The 27,474-nt window shown below is 36.4% G+C and overlaps 2 protein-coding genes across 7 annotated transcripts in view; one reads left to right on the forward strand and one right to left on the reverse strand.

Moving 5' to 3' along the window:
• Positions 1-13,654, forward strand: part of LOC124382194 (RNA binding protein fox-1 homolog 3-like) — a 174,879-nt gene extending 161,225 nt beyond the window's left edge. For 4 of the 5 annotated variants that reach the window (XM_046844353.1, XM_046844351.1, XM_046844355.1 and 1 more), the window contains 2 exons: positions 1,385-1,463; positions 5,408-5,789. In XM_046844353.1, the coding sequence (XP_046700309.1) occupies positions 1,385-1,463; positions 5,408-5,452 (124 nt within the window). In that variant the 3' untranslated portion in view covers positions 5,453-5,789. Of the gene's footprint in view, positions 1-1,384; positions 1,464-5,407; positions 5,790-12,557 lie in introns of those variants that run through there. The other variant, XM_046844352.1, reaches the window with a different exon arrangement.
• Positions 13,655-17,632: 3,978 nt separating this feature from the next.
• Positions 17,633-27,474, reverse strand: part of LOC124382011 — a 49,119-nt gene continuing 39,277 nt past the window's right edge. The window contains exons 6-13 of one of the 2 annotated variants that reach the window (XM_046844066.1): positions 20,574-20,834; positions 20,203-20,451; positions 19,841-20,086; positions 19,250-19,507; positions 18,832-19,134; positions 18,386-18,655; positions 18,196-18,279; positions 17,633-18,046 (exon numbers count right to left, since the gene is read on the reverse strand). In XM_046844066.1, the coding sequence (XP_046700022.1) occupies positions 17,980-18,046; positions 18,196-18,279; positions 18,386-18,655; positions 18,832-19,134; positions 19,250-19,507; positions 19,841-20,086; positions 20,203-20,451; positions 20,574-20,834 (1,738 nt within the window). In that variant the 3' untranslated portion in view covers positions 17,633-17,979. Of the gene's footprint in view, positions 18,047-18,195; positions 18,280-18,385; positions 18,656-18,831; positions 19,135-19,249; positions 19,508-19,840; positions 20,087-20,202; positions 20,452-20,573; positions 20,835-23,327; positions 23,908-26,252; positions 26,667-27,474 lie in introns of those variants that run through there. The other variant, XM_046844067.1, reaches the window with a different exon arrangement.

The following is a 27,474-nucleotide window of genomic DNA, read 5'->3' on the forward strand; positions in this document are numbered from 1 at the left end:
TGAAAGCACCAGGTCTCAGGATTTTGGCCCCGAATGTGGGAGAAAACCAGGACCCGGAACCCTAGAGCCAGTGTTAAGTACCTGTTTGGGCCGTAGTATAAAAACAACGATCGTCTCTCTCTCTCTCTCTCTCTCTCTCTCTCTCTCTCTCTCTCTCTCTCTCTATCTCTCTCTGTCTGTCCAAAAACTCTTTTTAATATTCACGAGTTTCACAGAGGCACAGAAACCCTTACACTCATTGAATGTAATGATCTAATGTTAACCTTAGTGATTTAGTGAGTACAGAGACAGTCAGTACATCTCTTTCTCTCTCTCTCTCTCTCTCTCTCTCTCTCTCTCTCAGTCCCTCTTTGTGTATTGCTGGTTGACTTGCTGCCCTGCGCTCCAGGCTCAGGTTCCCTTATCTGCTCCCTGCAGACCTCCTCTATTTGTAAGCGAGCGCTGGAGGAAAGAGGGGAGGAGAGAAAAGCGAGAGTAAATAGAGGATGAACTGAAGTCAAATAAAAAAATAAATAAACAAAAAAACGCATCTTGTCCTGCCTCTGAAGGAAGAAAAAAAGAAAGAGGATTAGTTCTGAACCGGCAGCGATAAAAACTGTATGGAAACACAATGGGCAGAGAGAAAAGGAAGACAGACCGACAGACAGACACACACAGAGAGAGAAAGAAAGAGAGAGAGAGAGAGAGAGAGAGAGAGAGAGAGAGAGAGAGAGAGAGAAGAGCGTACATCTCTTCAAGCAGTTCCTCAATTTCTCAATGTTCTTATTTTCTCTGGTTTTATCTTAGTCTGACTTTTTTAAAGTTGTCAACTTTTTAAGAGTTCAAACAGATATACCGAGACAGACAGACAGACAGACAGACAGACAGACAGACAGACAGACAAAAAGATAGAGACAGACGTAATGGCAAATAAAACAAATCAAATACACAACTGCATATACACACAAGAGAGAGAGAGAAAAACAGACAGATAGATGTACAGAAAGATTTGACAGATGAACAGGAAGAGAGGAGGAAGGACAGATATACAGATGCTTTAGTTGAACAGAAGACAGGCAGAAACATAGAAAATATGATAAAAAGATAAATATATTAGAAAGTAACTGTATTTATTATTTATGATGTTTTGCCCCATTTGGTTCTGCCCTTCTCTTTCCTCTCTCACACTCACACACTCTTTAATGTGGAACAAAGTGTCTGGTTCTCCTTCATGCCATTAACACGTCTTCCTTATTACACACTGAGGGCTTCTCCTGCTGCGGAGCATTTTACACTACACCATCCCCTACTGACTGAAACCAACACCACACACACCACAGTGACCAACCACTGTTAAATTCCTTCTCTCTTTCTCTTCTCTCTCTCTTTCTCTGTGTGTGTTTAGCTATGGTAGAGTCTATGCAACGGCAGATCCATACACTCATGCTATCAGCCCAGCTGCCACGTACAGCGTTGGCACAATGGTGAGTTCCTGTACACACACACAAACACACACACACACACACACACTCTACACACTGTACACATTTATTATACACTATACACACTTTACATACCCATTATATATACGCACTGTATATACTATACATACTATATTTACACTATACCTACTATACACATTATATACGTAATCTAACTGTGTGTGTGTGTGTGTATATATATATATATATATATATATATATATATATATATATATATATATATATATATATATATTAGTTTAGAGCTTTATTTATCCCCTTGGGGCAATTAATTCAAGCTATCATGGTGCTTCACATATATATATATATATATACACACTTCATCCTATACTATACATACTACACAGATTACACATTTTATATAGTTTACACACTATGCACAAAACAAACAAAACTATAAAACTATACATACACATTATATGCGCTATACACACTCCTTACACTATACATCCTATAAACACCACTGGGTCCTAAAGTCTGAGTCCATGACCAAGAGCTGCTTTCACACTATTTGCTCATTTGTGGAACCATGCAGCAAATAAACAAGTTATCTAAAGAGTTTACAGAGCTCAAAATACTCAGAAGAACACCAGGGTTCTGTTCAAATGGACTAAACACTAAATTATTATTATTATTATTATTATTATTATTATTATTATTATTATTATTATTATTGCACACTTATTAAAAGACTAATATTCCTAGTTCTTGGTGATGGACTTTAATTTGAGACCCGATTGTGTGCTTCCCCTGTGTGCTGACTCTGTAATAATGCAATGATCCGTTGGGGTGTATTATGTTGTCTCTACTGCCCTCTAGTGGATTATTTTGCTTTTTTTATCGTACCTCTCACATGATTCTACACAATGAAATACACTTTTCCGCGCACACGTACACACTGCATTTATCCTTTCATTACATATAAACCTTTGAACCATATTGCAGAATGAAACAGAGAGAATACACACACCCAATAAGAACAGACGCAAACACACACGTTTTCTACCTCTCTGTGGTTCCTTCCTGGAAGCGTTGCAACTCTGAAAAGCAGTAACACTTGGTTTAACGCTTGTGTTCATTTTGAGAGGAAGCACAAGACAACAGATCATTTGCCAAAAACTTTATCTGGCTAAATTACAGAATTACAGATGTTTTTTACTAGACAGCTGTTGTGCTTTATTTCCTCCCAAAAAAAAAGAGAAATGCATTCTTCCGGGCGGAACGCAGCGACCCGTCACCTCCTATGCCGTCAAGTTAATGTCTGTTTTTAGCTAGCGTGTGCAGCATCGAACTTCTCTAAAGCTAAATCGCCTTACGATTCCAAAAAAGGTGCTCTAGATCTAAGAAAGCGTCCAAAAAAAAACGCAACGGCAGCATGATGAAGGATCGTTAAAGCACAACATCAAAGATGGAAAACAACGGGCAGAGAGTGAGCAGAGCTCTTCTTCAAGAGCTTAGCAAGCACATGGAGACGTGCCGCAGTGTGCCATGCGACGTACAAAAGCATGCATCAGTGTAAAAGAAAAAAAATTGATTGGGATCGGCACGTTCCTGCTAATAAATGAGTCAGGGATTTTTTTTTTAGCATTGCGTCATGCTAATGAGCATTTGGAAAACAGGGAAATGTGTTCTGCAGTGCAGCTGCTAGCTAAAAGCTTTCATTAATTATGACATTTGCTCGTCAAGTCCTGCTTATTTGCTCAAGTAAATCTTTGCTTGTAGGCATTTTTTGTTTCCTTCCACCCTTTTCTCAGAATTTCCTTCCACAAGAGTGTTTTCACAAACTCTGTCGTACTGTAAAAAAAATTCAAAAATCAAGGCTGTGTGTGTGGTATCTATATATTATGCAGTTCTATACTGTATATTATACAGTGTGTGTGTGTGTAAGGGTGATGCTGATGTAGAAAGAATACAATTCAACAGTACCTAATTCTTTCATCATAATTGATTAACATCTCTGGACGAGAGCGCGGCACTCCTTTGCATTTAAAAAAGACTGTAATTCGGTAATTAGCTCCTCGGAGAACGCGCGAGGATCTATTTCTCCGGCGCGGAGAAGAAAGTTCAGCAACGCTTCTTCGACTCGAACGAAAGTTTGAAGTTCTTCTCAATTAGGGAAAGTGCGCCTTTGATGGTTTGAGATGTGGCCCGTGGAGAGGAGCGTAAAAGCCAGAGCTGGGTCTGATGAGGATCACGACGCGTTAAAGCCATTGGCAGCAAGGTTGGCACCTTTAGACAGACTTAAAAGAGAATATTAACAGGACGTCTCTTTGAAACGAGCGTTTTCTTTTTTCTTTCCTGGAGGAAAGGAAGATCCAGACGGCTTCACATTTCAATCCTACTTTATTTTAGGAACGTCTGATAATTACGAGGAGATCGTAGGGGATGTGTTAGTGTTGCAGCTGAATTACAGCAGGAAAGCTCGTGGAGGTCTCTGTCTTCATTAGGACGTCAGGAGGTCTCTGTGACGTGGTTTTCCATAATAGATTTGCTTTCTGAATTTGGAAAGGTCTATAAAATGTAATCTTTTAATAGATCTGATATAAATAGACTTGAGATGATCAGTAACTCTGTAGCTAGTAGGTAATAAATGTCAAATTATAATTCGGAGTTAGTAAATCTTGAGCTTGTTAAATATATGTTCTGTTTTGGGGGAAACACTGAATGCTGTTGTGTCTGATTTCTGTCCAACAGCCAATTATATACTTTCAGATAAATTCACTATATGGACAAACGTATTGTGACACCTGAATTTTCCAGGCATATGTGGTTCTTACTGAAACTGTTACCACACAGTTCAAGGCACACAAATGTACAGGACGTCTAAGGATGCAGTAGACTAAAATTTTCCCTTTACTTCCCTTCACACAACCACGAGACCCAAACCTAATCCAGCATGGCAATGCCCCTGTGCACAAAGCCAGCACCATGCAGATACGCTTTATATGGGATGGAGTGAAAGATCTCATTCTATAGAGCTCTCACCTCAACCCTTTTGAACACCTTTGTAGCTGAATGAGGGAAATCTGTCCACAAGCACACCCCAACATCTAGAGGAACATCTTCCCAGAAGAGTGACGGTTATTCAAACAGCAAAACAGCAATCTTATGGTCAGTTGTCCAAAAAACTTTTGTCCATAGAGTGTTGGTCTTAGTATCAGTGCACACAAAAGTCACTGCTGTGATCACGATCATGATTTGCTCATGAATTGTTTAAGTGAGTAAAGAATTATTGAGTAAATAAGTAAAGATCCATATTTGAGTGAAGAGACAAGGCTCATGGTGATTTTTTTTTAATCAGAATTAACCAATGCTTACAATTTTTTTGTTATTCTTTTATCCATTTCATTTAATTTAAGATTTGTAGCTACACTATTGCCAAAGCTGCTGCTCTAGAAAATTACACTTAATGATAAATCACAAGCCAAAACTTATCATGCAATTTACATAAAATTTCCATGTGCCCTAAAGCAATAGGTTCATAAAGTCTATGTTTTGGGGGAGTTTTTTGTTTGTATGAAGAAATATAGGAGAAGTAGAACACAAATGTAAAAAACGGTTTCAATTTGAAGAGTTACAGTGAACTTTCTCTCTGCATCAGCATCAAATAAATGCTTGTAACACTAACACACATTTTATATACTGTATGTTCAATCAATTCACAAGCAGCTTCCTTCAGGAAAACACACCACAGCCTCGTAAAAAGTGGGAAGTGCTAGCTAGAATATTGGACTTCTGATTGTAAGGGCCTTCCTACCCTGGGGCCCCTGAGCAAGGCCCTTAACTGCAAAATGAAAAAAATGTGAAAAAAAAAATTCCTGAGATTACCCTCTTCAGGAAGGAAAGCAGTGAGGAAGGAGAAGGAAGGCATTTTTCGCCTCTATCACTCTGACTGCCCCCCTCTTTTTTCATCTTTGATGTTGCAGGCTAGCCTCTGCCGAGGAGCGTACAGTCGCTTCACGCCCTACTAAAGCCGAGACAAACGCACCGGCCACAATAAATTAAAGCGAGCAAACCCCTTCTTGTCTGACAGGCGAAACGACCAGCTCCCGACGGCCTCGTCACACCACAACACTAACGCACTGTTACGCCTGCTTGTGTGTGTGTGTGTGGGTGTGGGTGTGTGTGTCTGGCTCAATATGATGTCACTGGTTATATTGGTATACATCTAAATCAAACACAGTCCTTACACACCTGTTATTTCTATGACGACTTGCTCATTGGCTGTATATTTGATCTATAACACCATATTCAGAACTTCTGTTGTTTTTGTTTTCTAAAAAAGTTTTTCTTGTTAAATTTTTTAGTCCAAATTTAATTGAAATACATGCATATATATATATATATATATATATATATATATATATATATATATATATATATATATATATATATATATATATATATATATGGACTCTAATGATAGTTTATCTCTTTCTCTGCATATATATATATATATATATATATATATATATATATATATATATATATATATATGCAGAGAAAGAGATAAACTATCATTAGAGTTCAAAATAGTCAGATTGTGTTAAAAGTTAGAATTCAATTTGCATAAATTTGTAATCTTGCATTTGTTCTAAAAGAAAATGCAACGAATCATTAATAATTTGATATAATAGAGGTAAAGCTAAGAGAGCAAACCTATTGGTCAAACGGCAAAAAAAATGGAGAAGGAAGAGAAATACTGAGCAGGGCAGTTCCTATTACTATAACATGCACAAAAACAAGAACTTTCTCCAGGTATTCCTTTTTTTAGCATATTTATTTAGAGAATAATCATCTGCAAACTGACATCCAGGTATTTCTTAAGCACTATCATTTAATACATAATTATCACATAAGTCATGTGTTATATTTCTGTACGGAGATTTCTGCTGTAATGTTCAGCAAAAAAAACAAACAAAAAAAATGTGTTGCCAATTTGGGGATCGAAAAAAGCAGCCACACATCAGATGATTTTACTTTGTCTTATTAATTTATTAATTGATTGATTTTTTGTTTACTTTGTTTGTTTTATTTATTTATGTATCTTAAAACAAACCCTGCCTGTTGGCGTTGAGATATGCACATACATACAATATCTAGAGTAGTTTAGCATGTAGAAAGTATAGTTTAGAATATGAATTACTGTAGGGTTCTAATTATATAAAACCAAAAGCAGGAAAAGCATTTCAGTAACACTTTATTTTAGGGATCAGAAATGAGCCAGTAAGTAATGACTAATTTATATTCATTTCATACGTATAAGCTACACATTCACACAGTCTACTGGGTACTTATAAAGTGTGTATTTTGCGATATGCAAGCTTCTAGTAGCTTTTAGTTCTAGATAACAAGGTCATCATTATGAAATTAATCAGCTTTAAAGGCTTTTTTTAAAATAGCATACACATCCATAACTAGTCATTAACAATAGCGGTTATTAGTCACTACTTACTGGCTCATTTCTGATCTCTAAAATAAAGTGTTATCAGCATTTCCTTAAAAATTTTGTCTATGCATTTTGTCTACAAAAATATAAAACTCACAGGAATCTTACATCTGAGATTTTTCCTTGATCTTCTTAAGTATATTCCCATATCTCCCATTTTAAACGTCTTCTCAGTTCTTCACCTGATCAAACCTTTCCATCATGCAGAAGATTGTATTTCACTTAAATTACGAATACAAAGTTCCCTAATCGTTTGTATTTCTAGGATATCATTCAAACTGCTTTCAAGTATTTAAGCAAAAAATATAAATAAGAGCTCAAAAAAAAACATTCAAATGGCAGCTTATCTTAATCTACACTATCTGGACTTTATGGACACCTCTCCATAAAATTAGTATGTGTTTTTTTAACATCCCATTCCACATTTAGTTCCCATTTACTGTTATAATAACCTCCACTACCAGATGTTCCACTAGATTTTGGATTGTGATTGTGGAGATTTGTGTTTTTTCAGCCACAAGGCAACACAAGCCACACCTACATTGATGCAGGTGAGGTGAGGAGGCCTGGGGTGCAATCAGAGTTCACATTCATCCCAAAGGTGCTCACTAGGGTTGAGGTCAGAGCTCTATAGCAGGTGATCTTCCACTAAAACCCATGTAAAATATATCTTCATGGAGCTGGCGTTGTACATGGTATTGGTATACATGGTATACATGATATTGTCAGGTTTTGTATCTTATAGTTCAAGTGTAAGGGACATTTCATGTTCCCACATCCAAAATCTTCCTACACAAATGCATGCCTCCATTTTTATGGAAACAGTTTGGAGAAAAACCACATATGGCAGGAAAAGTCAGGTGTTCCAATACTTTTGTCTGTTTAATATATGTTAATGTATCTGTACATTGAGGTTGGAGCACATCTGGAGCACATCTGTGGAGAGGTTTCTTATTTGAGATGAAACAAAAAAGACAATCTTAAAAGGGTTTTTGTTTATGCAACATCATATTGCAGACACAAGATGGATTTTTGCGTCTCCATACACATTATATATTACAATTTTCCAGCTGCTGTATTAGTTGTTCCCATTCTGGTCTTTATTCAAAGAACTGTGTGTGTGTGTGTGTATGTGTGTGTGTGTGTGTGTGTGTTGCTGACCTAATGCAGTTTGATGTTTGATTAGAAAGGTCTCTTTTATATCTGCCAAGAAAACACACACACACACACACACACACACACACACACACACACACACACACACACACACACACACAAGCACAGAAGTGAATCAATGTGAGTCCAAACAGCGTACAGCTCCCAAAAGCCACTCAACTTCTGATTTAATTAGGCATTAATTCTTAACGGGCTAATCAATGCACTGAAGTGCTCAGTGTAGCAAAACTCCTGCATCTGTCAACTAGTGAGAAAAAAAAGGGGGAAAAAAAGTAGATATGTATCCAATAAACGCACTTACACCTACGTGTGGGCTGCGTACCTTAAATACAAAATTTTACCTTTTTTTCACTTTTAAGATGTCGAAGAGTCGGCATTAGAGACTTATTTATGTTAATTACAACAGATACAGATACAATAAATACAACAAATATGATACAAGAAATATGTGGATCACAACAGATGGCAAGAAAAATGTAGTATTTCTCCAAAGTGTGTATTGGAGACCCAAAACTGTTCCAGCATGACAAGGCATGTGCACAAAACCAGTTCTATGAAGATCTAGATTACATGGTTTGGAGTGGAAGATCTCCTGCTATAGAGCTCTGACCTCAACCCTGAACACCTTTGGGATGAATGTGAATGTTGACTGCACTCCAGGCCTCCTCACCTCACCTACATCATTACCTAAATTCACTAACATCCTGGTAGCTGAATGAGCACAAATCTCCCCAAAATCTAGTGAAACATCTCAAAGAAGAGTCGAGGTTATTATAACAGCAACGGGGCCGAAATGTGGAATGGACTGTTCAAAAAGCTGATACCAATTTAATGACCAAGTGTCCACAAATGTGTAGATGTGTATAATAGAGTTAATTTTTAATGAAACTATTTCATAAAAATTTTTTCTGTCCAACTATTATTTTAGCAGACAGTCTTCACAAGAAAATATATATTTAGCATATATAGATGATTTCATATATTCAGAAAGAAAGAAAGAAAGAAAGAAAGAAAGAAAGAAAGAAAGAAAGAAAGAAAGAAAGAAAGAAAGAAAGAAAGCAGTTTTTTGTAGGTTCCAGGTTACAGCTTATGCAACTAAAAAATAATTAAGGTTTAAAAAAAAAATCTTTAATGAGGTCAGCATTTTGAAAACACACTCAGACTCACTGTGTACAGCCAACGCTGGAGAGGGTCCCAGAAAGCTGGGAATCATAGAAACACACATCATTGTCCAAAATAGTTTACATAATGGCACACAATGGATCAGAAACAGAAATCAGAAGTAGATACAGATCCTAATAAACGATCGCTGAGAGCGGTGAGAAGAATCTCCCTGAGACAACATCAGGAAGAAACCTTGAATATCAGAGTGTATATCAGGGTGAATATGAGGTATAATAATTGTAAATCATTATAAAGTGTTTTATACTGTGAATAAGTCCCGGGATAAGAAATGAGATCCTGTTTATGAACACAACAGCAGTTTTTAGCTACAAACCAATAATATCCAGCTCAGATTAAACACTGAATCAATAATAAAATTAGTTTTACTAAAGGAACCAGTTGAGACAGGTTTCTATTACTTTGCAGCTCTTATAGAAACGAACAGGACTATATCGACTGAATATATGGCACATGGCAGGTTCAACATTATGTAGTTTTTGGCCGTACCCTTTTATCACCAATCATCCAAAACAATAAAGGGGCCTCGGAAGCGTCAATAGATGATGTGACCATCCACAGAGTCAGGGATATACACACTCGAAACACAACTCCATCCCTAACAGCACACCTTTCGTCCGATATTGAATGCACTACAGATTCTGATGAGTAAAGACATTTAAAATCTGCTGGGTTTTATTTCTTAATCAGAGTCAGCATTTCTCCTCCACCAGTGCAGTGATCGCAGGCATTTCCCAAACGAACTCTTCATAATTCAGCAACATCATTTAGTTACGGCCAAATTTCATTTTTTTCTTTTTTTTCTGTACTGTTTTTTTTGTTCTGTTGACCGAGGAGTTAAATCATTCAAGAGACGTTTTTTGCACCTCAATTTATCTTTCTGTCTTTTTTACACGGAAGGAAATGGCAGGGTTAGGGTTACAAAAAAAATCCTGTTTTTTCCAGTGTATATCACTACTACATATACATATTTACTCGAGGCAGCTGTTATTTTTTTCATACTTCTGTCTGTTCACTCGTACATCTGTGCAAAAACGAAGGCTGCTATTGTATTGAGCCATGGAAAAAAACCTAAATAAACAATGTATTAATGTTTTATTTTGATACCTGACCATTAATTTCAGTCATGTACATTTTACTGTCCAATGAACCAGCAAACGGGTTTAGTTTTTTTAATTTATTCAGGTACATCTAAAAGTATATATTTCACAGATATATCTGACTCTATTATAAAGTCTACATATCAGCACAGGTATAACGTATCTACTAATCACCTCCTATGTAAAAAGAAATGTATAAACTCTGGGTCTTTTGAAAAAAGCACTGCAGGCTATCGTGTTTACTTCACTATTATCAAAAAAAAGTTTAAAAAACATTAAGCGTGTATTCATAAATCATTAACATCCATTCTTGGAATTCTTTATGGTTGGATAAACAATGTAGAATATGTACTTCTAATGATCTTAAAAACCTTTGAGCTTCTTTTTCAATCCTTTTTTTTTTTTTTTTGGGGGTCTCCTTCTTTCATTTATTTGCTGGTTTGTTTATATTTTTTCTTTCTTTTCCATTTTATTAAAAATTCCTTTCTTAATCCTTTCTTCCATCATTTTTTTAAATAATTGCAAAACTATTTTTTTATTCAAACCCTACAAAGAATTAATAATGATTTATTGATACATGCTTCAAAGAGAGATTCAGGAAGAAAACTTCCTTGAAAAAGCAAAAAGATGACGATTAAAAAAAAGCCCATCGTGTTGTGTATATAGAGTTCTGTGTACATGCTGCATATACTGCTAATTCTATTATCAATCTTTTATATGTCTCTATTTATTCTATTATGGATGTATTCAAATATTTTTTTTTATCTGATATACAGGACACACATCTTGATTAAGGTGTCGTTTACATTTTTTTTTTAAGCAGATGAAAATTCTGAAATTCTGTTTTCAAAACAAATCTACTATTTTTTTTTTCTTGAGAGTTGTGATTGATTTTCTTTACATATGGTTGTAAAATTCTGTTACACCTTCTGCATTTGGTTTATCTCAAGGATTGTGATGTTTCTACAGTATATGTCTCATATAAAAGTAAACTGGATGGATTTCATGTGAATAAAGAGGTTAAGGGACAGAGTCGTCACTCGTTAGTGTTTCATTAATGATGCTTTTATGGAGGGTTATTTTGACAAATGAAGTAATTCAACATAAAAAAAAAAGTTTGTCTAGAAAATTGCAAACAAATATTTTTGATGAAAATTTGTTTGAACGTTTGAAACCCAAGTTTAAGATGCGTCCATGTGGATGGTATATGGCTGTTTAAAGTCTGGGTTTCTGAGCATTGGGGAGCTGGTGAGTGACCTCTTGAGGGTGTGGAACAACTGCTTTGTTTGACCATAGCACCCAATCCAGATTGGATTTCCTGGTGAGATCTGTTTGGAATATACCTCCAAACATAACCTAGTCAACCTTAAAACATACCTGCTTTTTGTGGTGGAACAGGACCCTTTGACCACTTCAGATTTTCTTTTCCTGTGAATTCAACAAGCCTAGACTGATGTGCTGCCCAAAGGGTTATTTTCATGGATTGGTCATCAGTAGATGATGATTTTGACCAATATACATAGTAGTAGTTGTGAGCATTCTGTGAAGCCTGCAGGGGAGAACCTGGTATTTCCAATGGCCAATGGCAGTGTAAAAGACTTGTCTGGTATCATCTGGCCACATAACTTTGGACTGCGTGTTTTGCAAACACAGGGAAAGTTGGCGCACCAGTAGTTTATGTATCAGTCCCACCAACAGCGATTACTCCCAAAGAAACTTTCAATCCAGATCTAGCATCTCCACAAGTGCAGGAGACTCACACATCTTGGCCAGGAAAAAGACCGGTAAGGGTAACTGTGCTCTTTTAAATCCAGGAAAGCTGGAAATGTTGTGCGATTTACCACCAGAATTTGGGGAAAATCATGTATTTTTTGGATGGAGAATGAAGGACAAATAAAGCAAGCTAAGATCTATTATGTGATGTAGAGCAACAAAACCACACACCCCTGACCTCCAGTGATTGTAGTGACTGTCTATTTTTCTGTTTCTTTTACTTTGTATACTTAAAGTATTTTTTTAATATTTTTTTTCCTTCCAAGATTCCAACTTATTTCAGCTGATGAATATTTAGGCAATTCATTTTTTTTTTTTTTTTTTTTAATGCAATATAGAATTCTCTGTAAATACGTAAAATTCTCAGCTTCACCTGATGTGTATTCTATTTTTCAGTAAAAAAAAATGAGGAAAAGAGAGGAGGAAAAGAGAGAGAGAGAGAGAATATGTGCAGCGCTCGGCAACAGACGGTGACAGAAGAATGATGGACACATCACAACCAGAAAGCCAGAAATGACCGAAAAGCAGATGGGTGTGAAAAAAGAGAGAGAAAAAAAAAAAAAAAGATAAGAGTAATGTGAAGATGAAACAGCCTGAACGAGAAAACAGAGTCCGGTTTCACAAAGCATTTTATTTTTCTATATTTTTCTTGATGCAGAAAAGTGTGTTTGAGAGATATAAATATCTGCGTACACATATATACACATAAAATATATGCTGAACAACAAAATGCCATCAGAACACAGCTGAGAGAACAATGGCAAGCTTTTGGCTCCGCCCACACCATCGATGTGAAAATGGATCACAGCATTCAGACCCACAGCCAAGGTCTTGTGTGGAGTTTTGATCAGTCCATTTCCTGTGCCGTGATGTCACTCTGTCCTGTGCTTTTAATCCTATAGCACTTCCTGGATGCAATTCTGTGCCCTTTTTCTTACACTGATCTAAGAAATTCTCAAAATAATCATCTAGTTGTGCTTCCACAAGGTTCAGAAAAAAAAACATGCACAACAAGACAGTCATTAAATGGACTTTAAGGAGGGACATTAACTTCATTCTGGCTGAAACTCTTGCTCATGTCAATGTTTCCACTGTATGACAAGAAAATCAACATGGAGATATCACATTTTTTCTAAGGTTGTCTCCCATAATGCAACAGTGGTTGTTTCTTCTAAAAAAATGGCTGCCCATTGCCTGCCATGCCACATCTCCTTTGCAAAAGCTGCCCTGCCCTTTCTTCCTTCTTCTCAATGAGCAAAGATCCGGACCCACTTCCTGTTGCTGATGTCATGACAATCTTCCTGTTTGCAAACCTGCTGACTTCCTGTTGAAAAAGAAGGTTAGAACACTGGAAATCTCACTCTGTGTTCCAGAAATTTAGACACAAGTGTGTTAGTAAAGTCAGGTACTGATGTAGGTGAGGGTGAGGACTTCTGGGGTGCAGTCAGCGTTCACAATCATCCCAAAGCTATTCAATAGGGTTGAAGTCTGGGCTCTATAGCAGGAGATCTTCCACTCTATCCCATGTAAAGCATATCTTCATGGAGCTTGCTTTGTGTACAGGGGCATCGTCATGCAGGTTTGGGTCTCCAAAATCAAGTGCTACCACATCCAAAGACTTCCTATACTATTTGTGTTACCCGTTTGAGGAAGAACCACATATGGCTGGAAATGTCAGGTGTTTCAATACTTTTTACCACATAGTGTATATTATTTCAAGTTTAAATCCATTCAGATGTCTATGATGACTCAGCAATTTATTAGCAGTTGTTGTTTTTTTAGGTAGGAGGGGTTTATTCTGTCTCACCTGTCAATCACATTGCTACTATCCAATCATGCAATATTGTGCAATATTGTAGTCCTCCAGCATGTAAGATTTGTCTGGTTTCATGTGTCTTGAAGAAAGCATTTGTACACCTCACCCTCACTAGTTGTAGGCTGTCAGATAGTGAAAAACTGGTGGAACAAATTGGACTGACATCTAATGTGACACAATGAGTCAATAAAAAAAGACCTCGAATATCCTGAAGGTCTGAAATGCCTGCATGTCTGGAAAAGAAAGGTTTGAAATACAGTGTGATGCCAAGAATACACAGTCCACATTGTGAGGAAAAACAGATAAAAGTGTGATTTGAAGGGGAAAAAACAGTGCTTGAACGCAGAACTGGATTGTGCTCTTCATTGAGTCCGTAACCTTGAGATCTGACGAGGCTTTACTTCTGCTGTCGCTGTTTACTCTCTCTTTCAACAAACCAGGTACTTCCAGCCAGAAGCTAAGCTACACCGTGTAAACAATGACGTGGGTTTTTTTTCCAGTGTAAACAAAATAAATAAAAATGAGCCCTGATATTAGTATTATTATTAATATATCTATAACTTCTGATGACTTTTATTAACTATTATTCAAATTAAAAACCTCGTATATACAAAATGCTTCCACACAGTAACGTACACACACACACACACACACACACACACACACACACACACACACACAGCTGACTGTTACGACGTTTTGTCGTTTTTATCCAAAATGAATTGTATTAAAGCATTTATGGGGGTTTAATAGATGTAAAGTTTGGGGAGAAAAAATGTGTTACAATAAGATTAAGAAAAATGATGTGGGAAAACTGACATTTGTGTGTTTTGAGTTTTTGTAAATGGCGATCTGGAGAACGTTTGCTGTGTGTATGTAGATACAGTGTACACTGGTGTGTGTGTGTGTGTGTGTGTGTGTGTGTGTGTGTGTGTGTGTGTGTGTGTGTGTGTGTGGGTCTGTTCCTGATAATCTCCATATCTCATTCGTATAGATGTCATACATATATAAGCACACACTCATGCTTTTTTGGTTGCAGTTTTCATCTGCATATCCTCACACACCTACACACACACACACACACACACACACACACACACACACACACACAAAAGTGTGAGAGAAAGATTTTTAGTTTTAAATCAGCTGTATTATAAGTGTAATATAAACTGTACCTGGTTCACTGACCCTTTCTTCTCTTGATATTTAACGCCACTTATTCGTATGTAAATTCAAATTACACTCAGATTTATTGAGTCCCTGTTCTGTACTTTTTTTTCTGACTGAAGTAGATATCAACATTTAAAGCATTTTATTTTTTGTTGGTAGAATAAATAATCATACATGTAGCAGAAAATCCATATTTATCATCTGATATTTGAGTGCTGAGTGATTCATTTATATTTCAGATTAATTTCTTCTTTCTTGATATTTACCCTATATGGATTTACAAAAGGGGTTACACTCGTGTTATTGGAATAAAATCAAATTTGAGAATTGATTTGAACTTCATGCCCTGAAAATGTCATTCGTTAAAGATTTAGAGATGAAAATGTAACAGTCTCAGTTACTCACTTTATCTGGATTCTAGAATCTTTTACATCACAGCTCTAAAAAGAAAAATATCCACATTAATGTATAAATGTTTTATTTTTGTTTGTTCTCTACTTACTTTCTAACTTCTCCTTTTGCAGTGTTGATGTTGAGTTAAAGAGCTTTAACAGAACGGCTCAGAAAGTAGTTTGAGTTTCTTTAGCAGCAGCTGCTCATCAAACACTTGTACAGAGGATCATTTACATCATTATTCTGATTATTTCAATATCTATTTTTTTATATAGTCATTTTTTAAGTTAAATTAAATATTGTTTTTCAATCAATAGATGAGATTATAGATGTGAAGTTTGGCTCGGTGTCAGGACATTGTTTGGGATAATTGGGACAAATTGTAAAAAAAATCTCCAATGTGTATTTATTCCTGACTTAATTGTTAATTGATGGTCTAGTTTACTGTATACGAAGTGCAGCAAGTGTTTTAATATTTATGCAAAATTTTAAAACCCCTTTTAGTGTCTATGTAAAGCTCAGGAAATACTCTGAGTGTCCATAGAATTAAATATGGTTTCATTACGAGAGAGAGAGAGAGAGAGAGAGAGAGAGAGAGACCGCATTCCCCTCTGGTTCTCCTGTACAGTCTGTTCTTTTGTATTTATCATAAAAAAAATAATTCTGTAAATAACACTCTTTTCTCCCCCTCTTTCTGTCCTTCTCAAATTCTGTATTTTGTTCTATATTAATAAAGTTTATTTATAAAGATTTATAAATAAAGTTCTCTCTTTTGTAAATTGTTCCTGTTAAATAAAAAGGTTTTAAAATACAAAATATGTAAAATGGATATTATAATGAAAAGAAATATTTCTTCCTTTCAGCCTTTTTTTTCTCTCTGTGCTTCAAACTTTGTGTTATTCCTCTTTCTGTAAAGATTTCTATTTATCAAGATGCATATTATTATTATTATTATTATTATTATTATTATTATTATTATTATTGACATTAAATACGCTTGTCTACTTCATGCTCAGGTGTGCTGTTTGTCACTCCAATATTTACTGTATATTTAAACAAAAACCAAAGTGTAACAGGATATCCTGATATACAGTAGTGTTACATATTTTTTTGCATGAAATAATTTTAAAATGTTAAGATTATTGAAGACTGACATGAATCTGTGTCACATCTCAGATCAGCTGCACGAGCTTCAGACTGGTGGACTGGAAAAAAAGACAATGTCTGAACACTTTTACGGTAATATCCGCTGTAACAGCTCATTGCATACCAATAGTCAGTCCTAATCATAGTGTAACAGTAAGGGGAAGCAGAGGCAGAGGGTACACAAGTTCCTGTAGACAAGTTTTATAAAAGACCAAAAAAAACCCCACAAAGAAATAACCCGGGAAACTGCGACCTCTGCTGCGAGAAAGGGAATTGTCCCGCGTTCACACAAAATTCACAAAATGAGATTTAATACACAAATAAAGCTCGTTCTACACAAATAAAAATAGCTTCTTATATCCGACGGCGTGGATCTTCTGGAAAAATAGTAGTTGCTTATTTTATACTGTTGACGATGAATATTATATAAATTAATACATGTAACTTCTACATTATGCAGTTTTGTTTTCCGGTTTTTCGGGTAGTTACACACCCTGTCCAGCAGATGTCAGTATGTGGCGTTCATGCATTCAATTTTAAAAGGCTTTCGTTTTGTTTTCGTTTATTTAAAGGGATTTATTTATTTATTAGTTTATTTATTCATTCATTCCTTCATCCCCCTAAATATTACACAAACAATAAATGGCCCCTAACATAATTGCAGTCATTGTTAATTCTTTTTACTACTTTAAATATATTTTTTTGAATATCTACATGCAGTAACACTTTTTCCTTATAATAACTATCACATGCTATTCCTGCATTTGCTTTTAATCATGGTGAGATTTTCTTCTTACATGCCAACTGAATGTAAGTTACCTGTGCTTTTATTCTTTTTTTTTCTTCAACACAATGTTTATTAAAATCATGGAGTGAAATAAACAGCAATGGTTCAATAAGTAAATATTTTATTATTTTTTTATTAGTATTAATTACATTTGTTGCAGTTTCGTTCCAGCTCTGGAATAATGACAATATAATTTACTTTAAAGCTGTTTTACAAATCACCTCTATTAAAACTTTTCCTTTGTAGAATTGTGGAAAGAAATGCACAATGTGAGTTTATTCAAAAATATTAATGCAAAATATAAAATCCCATTTATTGTCCATGAACAGCTCAGAAAATACATGGAATCAAATAAGATTTCCTTATGTGAGAGAGAGAGAGAGAGAGAGAGAGAGAGAGAGCCCACATTCCCCTCTGGTTCTACTGTGTCTGTTCTTTTGTATTTCTTGTACAAATCATTTTCTGGATTATGGAGAAGAGTGAAATCAGGAAACTGTCCACAGCCGTCACCAGATCTCAAAGCGTTTGTCTTTTTGGAAATGTTCTTTATCAGTAATTCTGTTGTTGAAGAGTCTGAAGACACAAAATGAAATTGAAAATGTTAATAAAAAGATCAGACATCACATACATTAGTATATACACACAATTTCCAAACACATCTGTAAATAAAGTGTATGTTTTGTATGTATGTACAAACAACACAAACACCCACACAATCTTACCGAACTGTCTGTATGTTGCTGCTGGTGGAGACGATTGTGTAGATTCTTCCTGCTAAATAATCGTCTATAGCATTGTGACTGAGGCTAAAGAACAGAACAAACATATATTAATACAATAAGCATAATACTGTAGATACACACACACACACACACACACACACACACACACACACACACTCTGCAAACTCACTCCAGGACAGTTGTTTTATGCAGGTGTGGGAACAGCAGCTCCAGGCCGTGCTCAGAGAGCTTGCAGTGGCTGAGGTCCAGTTCTGAAAGACCTTCAGTAAATTCCAGAAACAATGTGAGTGATCTACAGGCCTGGAGGTCCAGCGGAGTCTCACTGAGGTCTATCTCTCCATCCAGAGCCTGAGAGAGGGATCTAACATGCCTCACACACTCTGACTCATTTACCACACGAAGAAGAGCCAAGAACTGAAGCAGCAAGTGTTTACTACAGCTGTGATAGAGAGAGAGAGAGAGCGAGGGAGAGTGTTAATACATTTAATATACAGTCACATGTAAGTAATTAATATGCAGTAACCTCTCTGCAATAAAGTGAACAATTTTAGTCCATTGACATTAAAAAATAAAAATTCTACTAAATGTAATTGTGAAAACTCATGTGTGTCTCACCGCAGTCTCACAGTATGTAGAACGGGGAAGAACAGGTCCAGTGCTGCATCTTCTATCTGACAGTCCTTCAGAATGAGCTCTGTAAGCTGGTGAGAATTTTGGATGGCTGTGCTGATATCTCTGCAGTCCTCAGTGCTCAGAGGCAGAACATTATCCTGTGTTTCTGTGGTCAGATCTAAACCAATGCTACAAGAGAAGTCCAGTCTGTTCTTCAGAGCAGAGAAAACTGCTCTTGCTGCCCCCTTCTGGAGGTCAGATTTACTGCAGCAATGGAGCATCTTCAGCAGCAGGATCCTGTCAACACTGACAACAATGTTACAATGTTTGTTACTTTTATGTACTTTTATTTATTAATGCGATTACAATCACTTATGTAGATCTTTTCCCTCGGTATTGTCCTTGTGAATACCTGAGTTACCTGAGCTGAGAAACTTTGTTGAACAGAGGCAGAATCTTCATCAGATCTTCCTCCTGTATGGAGGTCCACAGCAGGTTCAGACAGACAGATGTAGAGTGTTGGAGAGTGAAGTGCAGGGCAGTAGAGTGGTAGGAGTCCAGCTCTGTATTGCTCAGGTTGATACAGCTGTGTGTTGAACTTAAAAGACCGGACACACAGTCAGCAGATCGAGTCTCATAGATCTCTCTGATGACTGACAGCAAAACCAAGGGGTTCAATCTGTGGAGGTGCAAAAAAAAACATCCATCCATACATTTACCTTTAACACTGATATTTAGTTTTATTTGTTTTATGAATGATTGATATTTGCAAAAAGATCAAAGAGAAATGTATATGTATGAGTGTGTATATTTTATTTATTTCACAGTGAAGATTTGTTCATTATATAATGCACATTCAGTGGTTGATAGTGTATCTGAATATCATAATTGTTGACATGTGTGATGTGCATGCCAGCTGCACTGTTAAGGATGTCCTCGTTACCGTGTTTATGTAAACATGTGTGTTTGTTTTTGTCCTGTTTTCTTTATGTTTCCATTTATGTTCTGTCACCTTTTAAACTGAACTTCAGACAGTAGAGGAAGAATCTGTCTGACGCCATTATATTCGATTTTGCTCTTTCTGATGTTCACGTTAATGCGGCAAACTCGCTGCTGGAGGAAATGGATGAGCTTTTCCCAACTGAGAGAACAGGAAGTCAGGTCTCCTCCCGTTTTTTCCAGGAAAAAGCGGGTCAGTTCTCCATCCCTCACCTCACACAGCAGATCAGTAAACTGCTGGAGAGTCTCTTTTGATAACCTGCACACATACACATGGAGTTTATAACTGAAAACTAAGAAACTAACATCATTTTTTATTATAAATATATTTCAAAAATATATAAATATATAAAAAAGCATAAATTGTAAACTGACCTGATTTGTAAATGCCCAGGATGACACATGAGACTGATGAGAGAATGAGCATCTATTCTACACTTACTGAGGTTCACACAGTGAACAGTCCATATGTTCAGAAGGGAACACAAACTGCTCAGATATGTGATCGTTTTATTTAGTGTTATGCTGTTTAGGTCCATGCAGAGCTCATCAATGACCACTGAGACACCGGATCTCACTGCTCGAAATGCTTGGACCATCCTCTGTACCACACGTCCACTCAGGCTGCCAAACATTCACACAAACATATTTATTAAAGAGAAATTCATGGTCCAGATAAATAAAGACCTGCTTAATAAAGTTATACAGAATGATATGAAAAGTATGAAACTGATTATTAAACATACCAGAGTTTCTGAAGGTGTGTTCTGAGTCTGAAGAGACGCCTGAGCCCTCGTTGAGAGATGCCCCGGGGTGTCAGAGTGAGTTTGAGATTAGAGTCCGAGTGTTTCAGCACTTTTCTCACAGCTCTGCACTCACGAGTGCTTAAAACCCAATCTATAATGAAGATGGAGTCCGTGGCAGCAAAAAAAGCCTTCACCAACTCTGTATCTTCTGCATTCTCAACAATGGCTTTACTTAAACATGCAGTTAAATTTTCACCGCATCTAAAATAGACAGATTTCATGTTAAAAAAGAAGAAAAGGACAAATTGTGACAAGACAAAGATATGTTTTGTTAAATAACATTACTTAATAATTAAATATAAATACTATAATGTTTTTGTATCATTTGATTAACTGCATCTCTCTCTCAAGATCCAAGGCTTGATATTGTCACATTTCAGATCAGAATTTTAAATAAATATAGAAAATTATAAAGGGTTCACTAACATTTAAGCAGCACTTCATTTATTAGACACAAAATCCTGACTTTCAGTCGCATAAATACCCATTTAAAATTCCACACATAATGAGGTAACAATTAACTAATGACATTATTTTGATATTTGTACATGAGACAATCAGACCTGGACTGTGAGAGTCTTGTTAGACCAGGGTTTAAGATCCATTAGCTAAAATTTAAATATTCATTTGCTAGCAGACTCAGATTTAAGTGCAATCAGCATGAAGTAGTTTTGTTTTTAGGAAATTGTTGTTCTAAAAGTCAATATAAATATTTAACCCGAGTTAATATTTATATAACTTTATTAATTCTTGCAAAAAAATCAACAAAATAAAACTTTTCAGAAGCAAACTGATCAAAAACTATTTTCTGGTTGTCATTAAATCTGCAGCAGGTTCCTTTCACTGCTACATGTTTTCATCAGTTGAGTTTAAAGCCTGTATTTCATGACTTTATATTATGTTTTTATTGAAAGTATTCTGTTTGTGTGATATAAATTACTGTTTTCATTAATGTCACTTTCTCCCAGTTTAAGTGTAGATTAAAAACATATATTTTTAGCAAAGCCTACACATAACACACATCATATCATAACCTTGTGCTCCAGAACATCTGATCACATGCACATTATCAACTTGTGCTGTTAATATCATGAACAGCAGCTACGCTAATTCCTCTCCACTGCTTCTCTTTCTCTCCCCATCCCGAGGCACCCTGAGGTTTGGCCAGCTCCAGTCACCTCCCACCATCTTGATGATTACGGACCTCTGAAGAAGTAGATGCCGAACTCGCAAACATCCCGAACCATCTTGAGACGTACCAGTGCCATTTGGATCCCGCTACATGTGTGGAGTTTGACATTGGACCTCCTGGAGTGTTTAAAGGCTCTGGCATGGAGAAGCTGATGCTGGATCTGTGATGATCACAAATGCTGAGCTTATAAAACTAGGAGCTACTAACCATATAGACTGTATAAGACTGCAGAATGAGCATCTATTCTACACTTACTGAGGTTCACACAGTGAACAGTCCATATGTTCAGAAGGAACACAAACTGCTCAGATATGTGATCGTTTTATTTGGTGTTATGCTGTTTAGGTCCATGCAGAGCTCATCAATGACCACTGAGACACCGGATCTCACTGCTCGAAATGCTTGGACCATCCTCTGTACCACACGTCCACTCAGGCTGCCAAACATTCACACAAACATATTTATTAAAGGGAAATTCATGGTCCAGATAAATAAAGACCTGCTTAATAAAGTTATACAGAATGATATGAAAAGTATGAAACTGATTATTAAACATACCAGAGTTTCTGAAGGTGTGTTCTGAGTCTGAAGAGACACCTGAGTCCTCGGAGAGAGATGCCCCGGGGTGTCAGAGTGAGTTTGAGATTAGAGTCCGAGTGTTTCAGCACTTTTCCCACAGCTCTGCACTCACGAGTGCTTAAAACCCAATCTATAATGAAGATGGAGTCCGTGGCAGCAAAGAAAGCCTTCACCAACTCTGTATCTTCTGCATTCTCAACAACGGCTTTACTTAAACATGCAGTTAAATTTTCACCGCATCTAAAATAGACAGATTTCATGTTAAAAAAGAAGAAAAGGACAAATTGTGACAAGACAAAGATATGTTTTGTTAAATAACATTACTTAATAATTAAATATAAATACTATAATGCTTTTGTATCATTTGATTAACTGCATCTCTCTCAAGATCCAAGGGTTGATTTTGTCACATTTCAGATCAGAATTTTAAATAAATATAGAAAATTATAAAGGGTTCACTAACATTTAAGCAGCACTTCATTTATTAGACACAAAATCCTGACTTTCAGTCGCATAAATACCCATTTAAAATTCCACACATAATGAGGTAACAATTAACTGATGACATTATTTTGATATTTGTACATGGGACAATCAGACCTGGACTGTGAGAGTCTTGTTAGACCAGGGATTAAGATCCATTAGTTAAAATGCTAATATTCATTTGCTGAAAGATTTTGCTGTTTAATTAAAAGGACTAAGATTAGCCTAAAAAACAGATCATTTTAAATGTGAACTCTTTAAATGTTTAATTAGACCAACCCATTTTAAATTTCTTATTTTATAATTATATTAATTGTATATTAATTATATTAACTGTATGACTACAATAAGGAAATGCTCCAAATTAGAACCTTTTAAAATTTCAGTAAAAACTGATTAGAAAAATATAAACACATTATTCCTCTTAGTTTTCATTAATAATAAGGCACTTAGGGCAAATTTGTTCTCTGCTTATTAATATATTGAGTATAAATCAAGAAACGTTAATAAACAAGGAATGAGGGTTAAAATGAGAAGATTCAATATTCAACAGTATTCAAAACACACCTGAGCTGTGAGATGTAGGGCAGACACTGAAGAAAACTCCTCACTTTACTCTCTTCATCTGTACAGTCTCTCAGATCCACTGGTTTCTTCTGTGTTTGGAGTTTCAGCACTTCTAGGAGGAGGGAGATGTTTCTCTTTGAGAGATTTATGGACCAGACATCAGGACCTGACTGATAAACTGGTAGTAATGCTGGAAGAACACTGCTGCCTGTTTCACTCTCATACTGCTTCACATGGGAGTACAGATCCAGCAGGAAATCACTCTGTTCTTTATAATAATAATCTTTATAATCATCATCTATTTCTATTTCATTTTCTTTAAATAATGTCATTACTTTCTCCACTGTCTGCTGGGTGTTTTGTGGTTGGTGTGAAGATGCTTGCAGATACAAGTCCATTTTAAATTTTCTAAATCTCTTTTCTTGCCCTTTATTTCCATATTTAGACTCAAACCTGGAGAAAAGCAAATACAAATTATTAAAGTACACAGTAAACCCAACATACACAACTAAACCTACACACATAGAATACCAAACAACCTCAGATTCAGATCTTTGTCTGACATGAATGAAAATTAACAGATTTTTAAATACTGGAACCAATTCATCTGTTATCAACATCCATCCCATTCTTAATGTCACAGTCACATTTCTCTCCTTCTGATTTCTGCTGTGAACATTAACTGAAGCTATTGATCTGTATCTGTGTGATTTTACAGTGTGCTGCTGCCACATGATTGAATGATGGGATAATTTTATAAATACATGCAGTGGGTCGTCACCTCGACCCATATTACTAGTGCACATGCCACAAAATAGCAATAATTTCACTTTCAATGCATTTAGGCATGTAGACATGGTCAAGACGATCTGCTGCAGTTCAAACCGAGCGTCAGAATGGGAAGAAAGGTGATTTAAGTGACTTTGAACGTGGCATGGTTGTTGGTGCCAGACGGGCTGGTCTGAGTATTTCAGAAACTGCTGATCTACTGGGATTTTCACGCACAACCATCTCTAGGGTTTACAGAGAATGGTCCGAAAAAGAGAAAATATCTAGTGAGCGGCAGTTCTGTGGGCGCAAATGCCTTGTTGATGCTAGAGGTCAGAGGAGAATGGCCAGACTGGTCCGAGCTGATAGAAAGGCAACAGTAACTCAAATAACCACTCGTTACAACCGAGGTATGCAGAAGAGCATCTCTGAATGCACAACACGTCGAACCTTGAGGCGGATGGGTTACAGCAGCAGAAGACCACAACGGGTGCCACTCCTGACAGCTAAGAACAGGAAACTGAGGCTACAGTTTGCACAAGCTCACCAAAATTGGACAATAGAAGATTGGAAAAACATTGCCTGGTCTGATGAGTCTCGATTTCTGCTGCGACATTCGGATGGTAGGGTCAGAATTTGGCGTCAACAACATGAATGCATGGATCCATCGTGCCTTGTATCAACGGTTCAGGCTGGTGGTGGTGGTGTAATGGTGTGGGGGATATTTTCTTGGCACACTTTGGGCCCATTAGTACCAATTAAGCATCGTGTCAACGCCACAGCCTACCTGAGTATTGTTGCTGACCATGTCCATCCCTTTATGACCACAGCGTACCCATCTTCTGATGGCTACTTCCAGCAGGATAACGCGCCAGGTCATAAAGCACGAAATATCTCAGACTGGTTTCTTGAACATGACAGTGAGTTCACTGTACTCAAATGGCCTCCATAGTCATCAGATCTCAATCCAATAGAGCACCTTTGGGATGTGGTGGAACGGGAGATTCGCATCATGGATGTGCAGCCGACAAATCTGCAGCAACTGCGTGATGCTATCATGTCAATATGGACCAAAATCTCTGAGAAATGTTTCCAGTACCTTGTTGAATCTATGCCCTGAAGGATTAAGGCAGTTCTGAAGGAAAAAGGGGGTCCAACCCGGTACTAGTAAGGTGTACCTAATAAAGTGGCCGGTGAGTGTATGTGCCATTCTGTGTGCTGTGTGATTCTTTCCTAATCAGAAAAGACACCACAGGCATCGTAGATCACATGTTCTTTACAACATACACTGTATACTAACTTTAGAGGAATAATCAGATTCATGTACATTAACTAGGATTCAGATTTGGATTAAAAGAAACAAGTTAATGAATACAAATAATAAATTAGACCTGATTCATGGAGAATTAGTGTTTGGAGGCCTATTTCCAATTCAGATGATGCCTGAGGCTCTGCTACAGAACTCAAAACAGTATGTTTCAGTCGATCATTTCCGACGTCAGACACTTTATTTATTCAATCCAACGTATTGTTATGTATATTATATGTATAATATTAAACCTCTGTCCATAGCCATTTTTAATCTGTTTGGAGAAACAGAAATGCATTTTCTTGCATTGTATATTATTCAGAAATATTTTCTTTTTAAATTTTGTTAAAAATATTCTGAGAATCATTTTGTGAACTCAGTCTTGTGAATTTAATCGAATCATGACTGGAGATTATCGTTACACAACCTTTTACTAATAGTGAATGAAAGTGTGTATTTGCATGTTTGTTTGTTTTTGGCAACTTCACAAACTAAAGTAATGTACACTGTATATCAACACTTCAGGAATGATCAGATTCATGTAGACAAATTGGGATTAAAATTTGTATTCGACAGAACAAGTTAATAATGAATAGAAAAAAGTCAGTGTTTGAACTGATTCACATTTCATCACTGACAACACAAAGTTCAGAACAGTGATTTTATCATTTGTGGTGCACAAGGAACTAAAACTTGACTGAAGAATAATATAAAAACTTACTCATTAAACCTGAGCTGTGAGATGTAGGGCAGACACTGAAGAAAACTCCTCACTTCACTCTCTTCACCTGTACAGTCTCTCAGCTCCACTAGTTTCTTCTGTGTTTGGAGTTTCAGCACTTCTAGGAATATGGAAACTTTTCTCTCTGAGAGATTTATGGACCAGACTGAAACTGACTGGTAAACTGGTAGTAATGCTGGAAGAACACTGCTGCCTGTTTCACTCTCATACTGCTTCACATGGGAGCACAGATCCAGCAGGAAATCACTCTGTTCTTTATGACTATATGCAATTACTTTCTCCACTGTCTCCCGGATGTTTTGTGGTTGGTGTAAAGCTGCTTGCAGACACAAGTCCAGTGTAAATTTTCTAAATCTCTTGTTTTGTTCCTCTGTTCCATGTTTAGACTCAAACCTGGATAAAAGTAAAATATATTATTACAGTACACAGAAAACCTACAAATAAAACAACACTTACACACACAGATGCTTTAGATACTTGTTTTTGGCTGACAGCTGTAGAGATCAGCAGTTTATGAAATAATGAAACAGCTCATCTGATACCAACATCCACAACACAGTTAATATCAGAGATCACATTTTCTCCATTCTGATCATTTATATAAACAGCAACAAGACTTAAGTTCCATGAGGTAGAATGCTAATATTCATTTGTTAGAAACCTCAGATGGAAGTGTATTCAGAACAGAGTAGTTTTGTGTTTATGTGCTGCTCTTTTAAGTCCAAGTTGTATTTTTGCTAAATATTTTGCTATTTTTATTTGTGTATATAGTGAATTGTTGTGAATTATTTGTTTTGGGACTTTTATTTTGAAATTAGATGTAATTATGGCAGAACTGCGCATGTTATATTAATTATAGAAACTTGTGATGGGAAGATCTGATCATTTTAGTGATTCGGTTCTTTAAATCTCGTTCATCAGTACGAACGAATGTTTTTTTTTTTTTGTTATTTATTTCATTTAGTTCCTTTGATCAGAAATAAAATTAAATGTTAGATTTTCAATAAGCAGATCTCAAACCTACATACACAAACTTTAACTATAGCTCCAATAATGAAATGCAGCTAAGGAAAAATTATGATGAACAGAATAAGTAGCTTCACCTGGCATTGAGTAAAAGACAGGAGGTGAAGCTGGAGGTAGCAGAGCTGAAGATGTCGAGATGTTCATTGGGAGTGATGAGGATGGACAGGATTAGAAA

Source organism: Silurus meridionalis, chromosome 29 (genome assembly GCF_014805685.1).
Source record: "Silurus meridionalis isolate SWU-2019-XX chromosome 29, ASM1480568v1, whole genome shotgun sequence".
In the NCBI taxonomy this organism is placed as follows: Eukaryota; Metazoa; Chordata; class Actinopteri; order Siluriformes; family Siluridae; genus Silurus; species Silurus meridionalis.